We start from the raw sequence: 14,365 nt of genomic DNA on the forward strand, positions 1-14,365 counted from the left end.
TGTTCATACCACCAGGTTGGAGGCTACCCAGACGGTAGATGAGATGTTGCTCCTCCAACCTGAATTAGGCCTCATCTTGGCAACCTACTAACCACTATGTCATTGGACTGTGGGATGAATCCAGAGCACCCGGAGGAAATGTACATGGTCACATGGAAAACGTAAAAATTCCTTACAGAACAGCAGCAGAAATGAACTCTGAACTCCGAACTCAGGACACCCTGGGCAGTAATAGTGTAGCGCTAACCACTACACTTCCGTGGCACCCCAACCGCGAGGTACCTTTTAAATCTCTTACCTCAAACCTATGCCCTTTGTGTTTAATACCCTCTCTTAAGGAAAAAATACTATGAGCTCACTCTGTCTATGCCTGGATTAGAGAGCATGTCTTATGAGGAACGGTTGATTGAGCTGGGGCTTTTCTCTTTGTAGGGAAGGAGGATGAGAGGTGAATTGGTGGAGGTGTACAAGATGACAAGAGGCACAGATCGAGTGGACAGCCAGAGACTTTTCCCCAAGGTGGAAATGACTAATACCAGGGGGCATAATGATAAGGTGATTGGAGCAAAGTATAAGGATGATGTCAGAGGTAATTTTTTTACACAGAGTGGAGGCTGTGAGATGCTCCTTTCCTTCGTTAGCAGGAAACTCAGCAGGCCAGGCAGCATCTATGGAGAGGAAAGAACAGTCGACATTTTGGATCGAGGCCCGTCATCAGGAGGGGGCTCTATGTTGTACATTCTATTGCAGAGAAGGATGGATCGGGGACGTATCCTGGGACCAGGCTCTGATGAAGGGTCTCAGACGGAACTGCCAACTATTTGTTCCTCTCCATAGAGGCTGCCTGACCTGCTGAGTTCCTCCAGCACGTTGTGTGCTGCTCCAGAAACGTATTTTATCACATAGCCGGTTTGACAACCTGACCATCTGCAGAATCTCTTGTGACTACCTAAGAGTCGCTAAAATATCCCTATTTTATTATTATGTTTCACCAGACTTAGCAGTGTGGTTGAGGAACCCCCCCCCCCACAGTGTTTAAAACAAAACCTGCCTCTGATATCCCCCCAAACGATAGTTCAATGGATGTCCTCTGGTATCGGCCCCTGCCATCCTGAGAAAAAGATGCTGCCTGTCCACTCTCCCTATCACTCATAACCTTGCTTACCTCATCAAGCCGCCTTTCATCCTCCGTCACTCCAAATATAAAAACCCTAGCTCGCTCAGTCTTTCCTCATCAGTCAGGGTTATGTCTTTCCCAACTCTGACAAAATATCATGCACCTGAAACATTAACAGTTTGTCTCTCTCCACAGATGCTGACTGACCTCCTGAACTCAGCTCAACTTTGAACTGATTTTACAACCTTTGGACTCACTTTCAAGGACTGGCACAGACTAGATGGGCCAAAGGTCCTGTTTCTGTGCTTATCTGTGTCTCTGTGACTTATGTTCTCAATACTGACAAACTTCTGCAGATGTGTAGTGGTGAGGATACCGACTGGCCGCCTCACAGCCTGGTATGGAAACACCACTGCCCTTGAATAGAAAATCATACAAAAAGTAGTGGATACGGCCCAGCCCATCACAGGTAAAGCCCTCCCCACCACTGAGGACATCTACGTGGAGCACTGTTGCAAGAAAGCTGCATTCATCAGAGAACCCTACCACATACTCTCTTCTTGTTGCTGCCATCAGGAAGAAGGTGCAGGAGCATCAGGACTCACACCACAGGTTCAGGAACAGTTATTACGCCTCAGCCATCAGGCTCCTGTACCAGAGAGGAGAACATCACTGAATTTCACTCACCCCATCACTGAAATGTTCCCACAACCTATCAACTCAATTTCAAGGACTCTCTATCTCTTGGTCTTGATATTTATTTATTATTATTATTTCTTTCTTTTTGTATTTGCACAGTTTGCTGGCTTCTGCACTCTGGTTGAATGCCCAAGTTGGTGTTGTCTTTCATTGATTCTGTTATGGCTATTATTCTGTAGAGTTTTGAGTATGCCCACAAGAAAGTGAATCTCAGAGTTGTATATGGTGACATATACAACTCTGGGCCTCTGTACCTCCCTCTGCAATTGCATCCTCGACTTCCTTACTGAAAGATTACAGTCTGTGCAGATTGGTGACGATCAACACTGGCGCACCTCAGGGGTGTGTGCTTAGCCCACTACTCTACTCTCTATATACCCATGACTGTGTGGCTAGGCATAGCTCAAATACCATCTACAAATTTGCTGACGATACAACCATTGTTGGTAGAATCTCAGGTGGTGACGAGAGGGCGTACAGGAGAGATATGCCAACTAGTGGAATGGAGCCACAGCAACAACCTGGCACTCAACGTCAGTAAGACGAAAGAGCTGATTGTGGACTTCAGGAAGGGTAAGACGAAGGAACACATACCAATCCTCATAGAGGGATCAGAAGTGGAGAGAGTGAGCAGCTTCAAGTTCCTGGGTGTCAAGATTTCTGAGGATCTAACCTGGTCCCAACATATCGATGTAGTTATAAAGAAGGCAAGACAGAGGCTATACTTCATTAGGAGTTTGAAGAGATTTGGCATGTCAACAAATACACTCAAAAACTTCTATAGTTGTACTGTGGAGAGCATTCTGACAGGCTGCATCACTGTCTGGTACGGAGGGGCTGCTGCACAGGACCGAAAGAAGCTGCAGAAGGTTGTAAATCTAGTCAGCTCCATCTTGGGTACGAGCCTACAAAGTACCCAGGACATCTTTAAGGAGCGGTGGGTCAGAAAGGCAGAGTCCATTATTAAGGACCTCCAGCACCCAGGGCATGCCCTTTTCTCACTGTTACCATCAGGTAGGAGGTACAGAAGCCTGAAGGCACACACTCAGCGATTCAGGAACAGCTTCTTCCCCTCTGCCATCTGATTCCTAAATGGACTTTGAATCTTTGGACACTACCTTACTTTTTTAAAATATACAGAATTTCTGTTTTTTGCACATTTAAAAAATCTATTCAATATACGTAATTGATTTACTTGTTTGTTTATTATTATTATTTTTATTTTATTTATTATTTTTTTTCTTGCTAGATTATGTATTATGTTGAACTGCTGCTGCTAAGTTAACAAATTTCACGTCACACGCCGGGGATAATAACCTAATTCTGATATGTACTTGGATAATAAATTTACTGAGATCTTTACTTACTTATTTTTTGTGCCATAGCTTGTCTCCATTTGCACACTGGTTGTCCAGCTTCTGTGTGTAACTTCTCTTCGATTCTATTCAGTTTTTTATTTTCCCTTCCTGATGAAGGGTCTCAGCCCGAAAGGTTGGCTGCTCTTTTCTCACGGATGCTGCCTGACCTGCTGAGTTCTTCCAGCGTTGTGTACGTATTCTTTGATCCACAGCATCTGCAGTTGTATTTTTGTGGTCAGAGATTGTCTGCCTGGCATCAGTGGTCCCATAACCAGGACTGGTGATCTGCACCGGCTGCTCATACAACCATCCACCACCTGCTCCCATGGATTCATGTGACCCTGATCAGGGGCTAAGCAGGTGCTACACCTTGCCCAAGAGTGACCTGCAGGCTAGTGGAGGGAAGGAGCACCTTGCACCTCCTTTTGTAGAGAGGTATCCCACCCCACCTCCCAATCTATACATACCTCTATCAAATCTCCCCTCATTCTCCTATGCTCATGGGAATAAAGTCCAAACTTATTCAATCTTTCTCTATAACTCAGGTCCTCAAGTCCTGGAAACACCCTTGTAAATTTTCTCTACACTATTATTGATAATTGAGGCATTGATCGTGTGGATAGTCAGAGGCTTTTTCCCAGGGCTGAAATGGCTAGCACGAGAGGGCACAGGTTTAAGGTGCTTGGAAGCAGTTACAGAGGAGATGTCAGTGGTAAATTTTTTACTCAGAGAGTGGTGAGTGCGTGGTGGAGGTGGTGGAGGTGGATACAATAGGGTCTTTTAAGAGACTTTTGGATAGGTACATGGAGCTTAGAAAAATAGAGGGTTATAGGTAACCCTAGGTAATTTCTAAAGTAAATATGTGTTTGGCACAGCTTTGTGGGCTGAAGGGGCTGTATGGTGCTGTAGGTTTTCTGTGTTTCTATACCTTTCCTGCAGGTAGATGACCAAAGCTGGGCCCCATACTCCTGACTAGCCCTCCCCTTTTTTTTAATCTTCCCTGATAGAACGCCTTCCTTGTTGGAAGAGGGATGATTTTTTATAGATCAAAATAAACATTATTCATGATAAAAAATACTTACAAGAATAAAAGTGTAATGTCTTTTCATTGTTAGATTCATCATCAAAGCTTTGAAGCCCTAGGAGAAGAAATAGGCCATTCGGCCCAGTGATTTATTATCTCTGTCACCCCACTGTTCCCTCTGAGCTGCGTGGGGGCGCGACTGCGCAGTGATTGAAATGCTCACGCACACGTAGCCTTGGTAACCGCGCTGCTGGAATTTTCCTTTATTGAATGTGCCACACAGTTTTCAGTCCATAAAAAACTGCCCTGCCCTGAGCAACGGTGAGCCCACACCGCTGTAAAAAAGGAATAGATGGAACGTTCCTTCTCACCATAGCGCTTGACACCCGGACTAATCTGGAACCTATCAACCTCCACTTTAAATGTTGGCAGTGACCAGGCCTCCACAAGCCATCTGTGGCAATGAATTCCACAGATTCACCACCCCCTGGCTAAGAAAATTCCCCCTCATCTGTTCCTCAGCACAGTGCCATCAGACTCCTGGACCGCTGGCCCCCAAGGGGAGGCCCACTACCACACTGATTGAAGGGCCGCCTCACCCCGTCAGCCCCTCCCTCTCCGGCAGCAGAGAAACATTTATTGTGGCCCTTCCCCATCGAACCCTTCTGCATCAGAATCAGCAGCAGGTTTAATATCGCTGGCATACGTTGTGAAATTTGTTGTTTTGCAACAGCGCTATTTTGCAATACTTGATAATCAAAACCACAAATTACAATACATATAGATAAAAAAGTGAGGCAGTGTTAATTTGGAAATCTGATGGCAGAGCTGTCCCTGAAACTGCTTTCTGTACGTTCAAGCTCAAAGTAAATTTATTATCAAAATACATATATATCACCATAAGCAACCTGGAGATTCATTTTCATCCAGAGCAACACACACAAGATACTGGAGGAACACAGCAGGTCAGGCAGCATCAGTGGAAATGAAGAGGCAGTACTGCAAACGTTTTGGGCTGAGACCCTGGTCGTGATGAAGGGTCTCGGCTGGAAACATCAACTGTTTGTTCAGGATCAGTGTCAGACCGCACCCAATGGGACGTACAAAATACAAAGTTTAAAGTGAATTTATTATCCAAGTACATATATGTCACCATATACAATCATGAGATTCATTTTCTTGAGGGCATAAATAAATAAATAAACAATAAATATTGAGAACATGAGATAAAGCGTGCTTGAAAGTGAGTCCACAGTTTGTTGGAACAGTTCAGTGTTGGGGCGAGTAAAGTTATCCCCTCTGGTTCCTCAGCCTGGGGCGTAGCCGTCGGCAGCATGCCTCCATAGACATCCCGGTGTGGGGGTACACCGACACCCGTGGCGCATACCTCGCAGATGCGAGACTCCTATTTGCACAGCTGAACTTAAAATTCCCTGCACACCGATCATGTGAGCGAATGAATGGGCGGAAAATGACTGGCAGCTCTTGTTATCCATTCAGAAATTGGGCATTGGGCACACCCCTACCAATCAGAGCAGAGAGGGGCGTCCCGACAGCAGAACTGGTACAAGCCGGGCTGTTAGTGTCGAGGGTTGTGTCGGTTTCATCGCTGGGAGGCTAGAACTAGCGGAATTATGGCTGCGCTGAATTAAACCTTCCCAAGTCCTTTGCTGCCGAGAACATCTTAGACAAGCAACAAAGAAAAAAAAAGATTTGGGAAGACTTGTAGCAACCTTTCAAAGAGGAAATTTTGAAAAACAGTATTTGAGGGGAAAAAGTTTGCAGACGTTGAAAAAGTTTTGGAACAACTTTGTAAAGTTCCTTAAAAGAAGCCTTTTGGGGAAAAAGTTTGAAAATTGTTTGGATAGTGTGCAGCAGACATGGCTGTTTATACCTTGACTAGTTTTTCCTTGTTAAGTCTGTTGTCGTTCGGATATTTGTCTTGGGAGTGGATGAAACCTGAGCCGAGCGGGAAGAAGGCGACAGGGGTGGACGGCTCCGCGGGCAAGCCCCACATCATCTTCATCCTGGCGGATGACCAAGGCTTTCACGACATAGGGTACCACAACCCGGAGATCCACACCCCTACGATGGACAGGCTGGCGGCGAAAGGGGTTAAACTGGAGAACTATTACATCCAACCCATCTGTACCCCTTCCAGGAGTCAGCTGATAACGGGAAGGTGAGAGGCACTTGGAAATAAACAGTTATCCAAACTCTGAACGGCGAAGGTAGGGTGGCAGATGTTGTCTACAAGACCATCAGACATAGGAGCAGAATTAGGCCATTTGGCCCATCGAGTCTGTTCCGCTATTCTACCATGGCTGATTCATTATCCCTCTCAGCTGCAGTCTCCTGCCTCCTCCCTGTAACGTTTTACGCCCTGACTAATCAAGAACTTATCAACCTCTGCTTTAAATATGCCCAATGACCTGACCCCTACAGATTTACCACCCTCTGGCTAAAGAAATTCCTCCTCATTTCTGTACTAAATGGACATTCTTTTATTTTGAGGCTGTGCCCTCTGGTCCTAGACTCCTCACTGTAGGAAATATCCTCTCCGCATCCACTCTATCTGTGTCCTCTGGCCCTAGACTCCCCCACTATAGGAAATATCCTCTCCGCATCCACTCTATCTGTGCCCTCTGGTCCTAGACTCCTCACTGTAGGAAATATCCTCTCCGCATCCACTCTATCTGTGTCCTCTGGCCCTAGACTCCCCCACTATAGAAAATATCCTCTCCGCATCCACTCTATCTGTGCCCTCTGGTCCTAGACTCCCCCAGTATAGGAAACATCCTCTCCACATCCACTCTATCTGTGTCCTCTGGTCCTAGACTCCCTCACTGTAGGAAACATCCTGTTCACATCCATCTTGTCTAGGCTTTTCCATATTCGATAGGTTCCAATGAGATTCCCCTCATTCTTCTAAACTCCAGTGAGTACAGGCCCAGACAAACACTCCTCGTACATTAACCCTTTCATTCAGGGAAACATTCTCACAAACCTTTTGACCCCCTCCAATGCCAGCACATCTTTTCTTAGACAGGTGGCCCCAAACTGCCCACAATACCCCAAGTTCAGTCCCGCCAGTGCCTTCTAAAGCCCCAGCATTGCATCCTTGCTCTTATGGTCTTTAGTGTGTCATTCTGGTCACCCGCTGTGCAGAGGGTACGGGGGAGGGAGGTTCACCAGCAAGTGGCCTGGATTAGAGGTCATGGGCTATAACGAGAGGTTGGACAAACTAGGGTTGTTTGCTGTGGAGCAGCAGAGGCTGAGGGGGGATTGGACAGAGGTTTAGAAGATAATGGCAGGCATAGATAGAGTATACAGACGGTATCTTTCTCCCAGGGTTGAAATGTCTAATACCGGAGGGCATGCATTTAAGGTGTGAGGGGGTAATTTCAAAGGAGATGTGAGTTCTTTTTGCACAGTGGGTGCCTGGAATATGCTGCCTGGGGTGGTGTTAGAGGCAGATACATTAGAGACTTTTAACAGATTTAGGATGGTGGTGAATTTTGAGAGGTTGTGTTCGCCGAACTTGGCAATTAGCTAACAGGCGTTTCAACAATTGCACGCTGAGGATGTCACCTGGACTGGTGAGGAAACGGCTGCTAGCTAGTTGTCAAGCTTCACAACATCAAACTTTTGAAATTTGTTTAGATAGGCAGATGAATGTGAGGGAACTGGAAGGATATGGACATTGTGTAGGCAGGGGGAATAGTTTAGTAGGCCATTAGATTACTAATTGTTAGGTACAACGTTGTGGGCCAAAAGGCCCATTAGTGTAAGAGAGAGGTAAGTTTATGGAAGAGGAGTGGGGCAAAACTCCCACAAAAAGTGACTCCAAAAGGCTTCCAGAGGGGATGGGGAGGCAGGTATGATGATGCTTAAGAGGCTTTCAGACTCAGGTTCCAATTTGAATGTTTTATATCTCAAGTACGTTGAAAAGTGCCATTTGTGTCAACAAACAACACGCCTAGGGATTTGCTGGGGGGGGGGGGGGCAGCATAGGAGAGTTGCAACACATTCCTAACCAATGTAGTATCCCAGAATGCTCAGCAGAAAAACACAGAACACAATAGGAACACCAAAACAAGGCCCAGAAATAGGCAGGGAATGATTTCAAATCCGAATCAGGTTTAATATCACTGGCATGTGTGTGAAATTTGTTGTTTTATAGCAGCAGTACAGTGCAACACTTAATAATAGAAAAAACTTTCCTTGTGGGTTTTCGTAGCCGGGGCTGGTGGTGGAGACAAGCTCCCACTATCTATTAAATGCCCCCAGTGGTGTGCTACTCAAACAGCCTCTGACAACCAAGTCCAGCTCCTGGCCTTCACGTGTGGCTTAGCCACTAAACCTGACAGAAACATTTCTACTGACAGGAGAAAGGGCAAAGGCAGGCTACTGGCACCTTAAAACCAGTTGCTTTGGGTAGATGGGCCTCATCAGCCATGGTTGGCAGCTCTCAAACCTCAAAGCACACACAAGGTGCCAGATGAACTCAGCAGGCCAGGCAGCGTCCATGGAAAAGAGTACAGTTGGTGTTCCAGGCTGAAACCTTTCATCAGGATTGCAGAAAAAAGATGAGAAGTCAGAGTAAGAAGGTGGAGCAGGGGAGGAAGAGGTACAAGGTGGTAGGTGAAACCAAGGGAGGGAAGGAGTGAAGTAAAGAGCTGGCAGGTTGATTGGTGAAAGAGAGAAAGCCTGAAGAAGGGAGAATTTGATGAGAGAGGGCAAAGGGCCATGGAAGAAAGGGAAGGGGGAGGAGCACCAGAGGGAGGTGATGGGCTGGTAAAGAGTTGAGGGAAATAGTGAACGAGAGGGGGAGCCATTACCGGAAGTTTGAGAAATCAATGTATGGAGGCGACCCAGATGGAATATAAGATGTTGCTCTTCCAGCTCGAGTGTGGCCTCTTTGTAACAGTAGAGGAGGCCATGGATTGACATTTGGGAATGGGAAGTGCTGGGTGGCCACTGGGAGATCCTGGTGGATGGAGCGTCTCCCGAGGGATCTCAGCAGGAACACCCGATACGGTAGATGACCTGAACAGACTCTCAGGTGAAGTGTCGCCTCACCCGCAAGGCCAGTCTGAGTGGTAGTGAGGGAGGAGGTGTGGCACTTGTTCTATTTGCAAGGGTAAGTCCGAGAAGGGCAATCAGTGGGGAGGGACGAATGGACAAGAGAGTCACCAGGGGAGTGTTCTCTGCCGGAAAGCAGAAAGTGGGGGCGAGGGAAAGATGTGTTTGATGATCAGATCCTGTTATGGAAGTTACGGAAAATTAGTCCCTACACCTCCTCCCAAACAGTCCTACCGGATGAGGCAACACTTCACCTGTGAGTGTTATCTACTGTATCCGGTGCTCAGGTGTTGCCTCCTGTAAATCAGGAGACCCTTCGAAAAAAACATCAACCACTCAGTGCAGGAAAAAAGTAACAAAATTGTGCAAAGAGCAAAAAAATGAGCGAATAACACCCAGAATATTAACATAAAACTGCCGAGTCCTTGTCACGTCTAGGCACGTTCAGTCTATCACTGTGCTGTGTGTTGACTGCAGAACTAGTCCACGCCAAAGCCCCCCGATCAAATCATGCAAAATAGAAATGCATAATGCAAACTGCAGAGTCCTCAGTCATCAGCTGTGCCGATCAAACGTTGCGATGTGTAACCCGAGAATACTGCATGTTCCTCCCGCAGCATTGAGCGAGTGGGAAAGGGAGAGCAGTTAAACGCAGGCGGACGGAGTTGAACACCCACTGGCTTTCCGCTCTCATCCGTGTCGATTTCAGTCTTGTTTCTGCTTTAATTGAGGAGTAATGGAGCGAATGATTGGTTCACTCAGTCAGTCCAAAAACATAATTCCAAGATGTAAATTACAGGGTCTAATCACACAGTTTAGTAGTAGAAACATATTTAAAAGAAGAGGAAATAGTTTTGTAAACTGTCTGCAGGATGTCGCCATTGGTCTCTGGTGCCATCTTGAAAATATTATACAGTAAATTATTTGTAAATAATTATACAGTAAATTGTTTTATGGCAAGGATGTAATAGAGAAATGGAGGTCATTTAAGGGTGAAATTATGAGGGTACAGAATCTTTATGTTCCTGTTAGGTTGAAAGGAAAGGTTAAAGGTTTGAGAGCACCATGGTTTTCAAGGGATATTAGAAACTTGGTTCGGAAAAAGAGGGATGTCTACAATAGATATAGGCAGCATGGAGTAAAGGAATTGCTCGAGGAATATAAAGAATGTAAAAGGAATCTTAAGAAAGAGATTAGAAAAACTAAAAGAAGATACAAGGTTGGTTTGGCAAATAAGGTGAAAGTAAATCCGAAAGGTTTCTACAGTTATATTAAAAGCAAGAGGATAGTGGCCCCTTAGAGAATCCGAGTGGTCAGCTATGTGTGGAACCGAAGGAGATGGGAGAGATTTTGAACGATTTCTTCTCTTCGGTATTCACTAAGGAGAAGGATATTGAATTGTGTAAGGTGTGTGAAACAAGTAAGGAAGTTATGGAACCGATGACAATTAAAGAGGTGGAAGTACTGGCGCTTTTAAGAAATTTAAAAGTGGATAAATCTCTGGGTCCTGACAGGATATTCCCCAGGACCTTGAGGGAAGTTTGTGTAGAGATAGCAGGAGCTCTGACTGAGATCTTTCAGATGTCATTAGAAATGGGGATTGTGCCGGAGGATTGGCGTATTGCTCATGTGGTTCCATTGTTTAAAAAGGGTTTTAGAAGGAAGCCTAGCAATTATAGACCTGTCAGTTTGACATCAGTGGTGGGTAAATTAATGGAAAGTATTCTTAGAGATAGTATTTATAATTATCTGGATAGACAGGATCTGATTAGGAGTAGCCAGCATGGATTTGTGCGTGGAAGGTCATGTTTGACAAACCTTATTGAATTTTTTGAAGAAGTTACGAGGAATGTTGATGAGGGTAAGGCAGTGGATGTAGTCTATATGGACTTCAGCAAGGCCTTTGACAAAGTTCCACACGGAAGGTTAGTTAAGAAGGTTCAGTCGTTAGGTATTAATGCTGGAGTAATAAAATGGATTCAACAGTGGCTAGATGGGAGATGCCAGAGAGTAGTGGTGGATAATTGTTTATCGGGATGGAGGCCGGTGACTAGCGGGGTGCCTCAGGGATCTGTTTTGGGCCCAATGTTGTTTGTAATATACATAAATGATCTGGATGATGGGTGGTAAATTGGATTAGTAAGTATGCTGATGATACTAAGGTAGGAGGTGTTGTGGATAATGAGGTGGGTTTTCAAAGCTTGCAGGGAGATTTATGCCGGTTAGAAGAATGGGCTGAACGTTGGCAGATGGAGTTTAATGCTGAGAAGTGTGAGGTTCTACATTTTGGCAGGAATAATCCAAATAGAACATACAGGGTAAATGGTAGGGCATTGAGGAATGCAGAGGAACAGAGAGATCTAGGAATAACAGTGCATAGTTCCCTGAAGGTGGAGTCTCGTGTAGATAGGGTGGTGAAGAAGGCTTTTGGAATGCTGGCCTTTATAAATCAGAGCATTGAGTACAGAAGTTGGGATGTAATGTTAAAATTGTACAAGGCATTGGTAAGGCCAAATTTGGAATATTGTGTACAGTTCTGGTTACCGAATTATAGGAAAGATATCAATAAATTAGAGGGAGTGCAGAGACGATTTACTAGGATGTTACCTGGGTTTCAGCACTTAAGTTACAGAGAAAGGTTGAACAAGTTAGGTCTCTATTCATTGGAGCGTAGAAGGTTGAGGGGGGATTTGATCGAGGTATTTGAAATTTTGAGAGGGATAGATAGAGTTGACGTGAATAGGCTGTTTCCATTGAGAGTAGGGGAGATTCAAACGAGAGGACATGATTTGAGAGTTAGGGGGCAAAAGTTTAAGGGAAACACGAGGGGGTATTTCTTTACTCAGAGAGTGATAGCTGTGTGGAATGAGCTTCCTGTAGAAGTAGTAGAGGCCATTTCAGTTGTGTCATTTAAGGTAAAATTGGATAGGTATATGGACAGGAAAGGAGTGGAGGGTTATGGGCTGAGTGCGGGTAGGTGGGACTAGGTGAGATTAAGGGTTCGGCACGGACTAGGAGGGCCGAGATGGCCTGTTTCCGTGCTGTGATTGTTATATGGTTATGAATTTAAATTAAGTAAGTACAGTACGACCACTTTGAATCCAGCATTGGTAATCTAGTTCCACCACCATCTTGGAACTAATTTTTACCAGCCTAATCTCAAATTTCCCGTGTTGACATGATGAACTGCTACACAACTTTGATGTGACCATGATCAGAATCAGCTGTTGGCACAGTCTTTAAACGAATATCCTCTGTGATATTTGTAACCTGTGCTTACTGAGCCTCACGCATGTCTTCACTGCATAACGTGTTTCTCAAGATGGAAAGTGCAAACACCATACGTTATCTATACAAGATAGGGTGGAAGTTCTGAAAAAAACTCGACAGTGGTGTATCTGTGAAGAGCATATGTGACTTGGATAACGTTGGCTTTGCCACAGATTATGAAACAATGAAACAAAAAAAAGTTGCTCCAGTTCTTTGTTGACCGCAAACAAAAAATGCAGATGTGCATTAGGAAAACAATGAAAGAGGAAGATGTTCACAACTACATGAAGTGGTTCAAACTCTGTCAGCGAAGTTGTAGAACTGTCAGGAGAGATGAGTGAAATTATTTCATGAAGAATTAGGATCGGATTATGAGTGATTACCATGAAGGGTGGCTTCAGTGTTTCCAGCAGTGACATGGCACAACATTTCGTGCTGTGTGTGGTGAAAAACGGTCAGCAGACAGGGCAGCAGCTGCCCAGTTTGTTGTTCAGTTTGCCAAGTTAGTTTCTGATGAAAATGTAAGTCCCAAACAGGTCTACAGTGGGGCCAAAACCGTTTATATTGGCATTACGTTCCAAGAGGAACACTGACTACAGAGGGTGCAGAGTCAGCAACTGGTTAGAAAGCACCGAAACTTCGTGTCACTCTGCTCTGATGCTGCAGGAACCCACAGGTGTAAGCTGTTAGTCATCGGCAAAAGTTTACGTCCCAGAGCTTTCAAAAGTGTGAAGCTGTTTCCAGCAATTTACTGTCTAACAAAAAAGGAATGAATTGCAACTGACATCGCATTGGAAAAGTTTGAACATTACTTTGTTCTAGAAGCGAGAGCTCACTGCGACTGGACAAAAATTGTAAGATCATGCTGATCTTGGGATAACTGCATCCAAAAGCAGAAGTCTTGGTAAAGAGTAATGTTTACAGTATCTACCTGTACATCATTAATTCAACCCCTGGACAATGGCTTATTACACCCTTTGAAAGGTAAATATCATTCCCGGTTTATGAAGCAGCTACTGAGTGCAGTTGACTCTGGCAGACCAGTACAGGAATTTGTGAATGTTGTCTTTGTTTTTTTTTTAATTATCCAAAGGTGAGGTGATTGTCAAGTGAGTTAGAGGTGTTTATTTAAAACTAACCTAACCATCTGTGATTCAGCAATCCAGTTCTGTGCAGGTCTCAATCATTCCAGATTTGTCGCGATCAGACCGTAGTGCAAAAACAAGGGGGGGGGGCAGAAAAGAAAATAGTGAGGGGGTGTTCATGGGTTTATTGTTCATTCAGAAATCTGTTGGCAGCAAGGGCAAAGCTATTCCTGAAACACTGACTCTGTGCCTTCAAGCTGGAGGGATATGGTCCACGTACACAGAGATTTTGTTTAAATTGTTAAATAAATTGGTTTATTATTGTCACATGAACTGAATTCATTCGTTATGTGCCATGTCATATGACGTGGGTGATCATGGTCTTTCCACGACCATAGCTGTTCTTGGCAAATTTTTCTACAGAAGAGGTTTGCCATTGCCTTCTGGGCAGTGTCTCTACGCGGCAGGTGACCCCGGACATGATCAACACTCTTCAGAGATTGTCTGCCTGGTGTCGGGGGTCCCGTAACCTGGACCTGTGATCTGCACTGGCTGCTCATACGACCACCCACCACCTGAACCCATGGCTTCACGTGACCCTGACCAAAGGGCTAAGCAAAAGTGACCTGCAGGCCGGGGGAGGAAGGAGCGTCGTACACCTCCTTTGGTAGAGACACCCTGACACCCAACTGAAGACATTATGTAGTAAATTATGTACAAATTTAGA

At 45.0% G+C, this 14,365-nt stretch overlaps 1 protein-coding gene across 1 annotated transcript in view; it reads left to right on the forward strand.

The window, feature by feature from the left end:
* Positions 1-5,779: 5,779 nt before the first annotated feature.
* Positions 5,780-14,365, forward strand: part of LOC132405677 (arylsulfatase I-like) — a 30,067-nt gene continuing 21,481 nt past the window's right edge. The window contains exon 1 of the mRNA XM_059990684.1: positions 5,780-6,380. Coding sequence (XP_059846667.1) covers positions 6,079-6,380 — 302 coding nt within the window. The 5' untranslated portion in view covers positions 5,780-6,078. The remainder of the gene's footprint in view (positions 6,381-14,365) is intronic.

The sequence above is a fragment of the Hypanus sabinus genome, chromosome 15, assembly GCF_030144855.1.
Source record: "Hypanus sabinus isolate sHypSab1 chromosome 15, sHypSab1.hap1, whole genome shotgun sequence".
Lineage (NCBI taxonomy): Eukaryota > Metazoa > Chordata > Chondrichthyes > Myliobatiformes > Dasyatidae > Hypanus > Hypanus sabinus.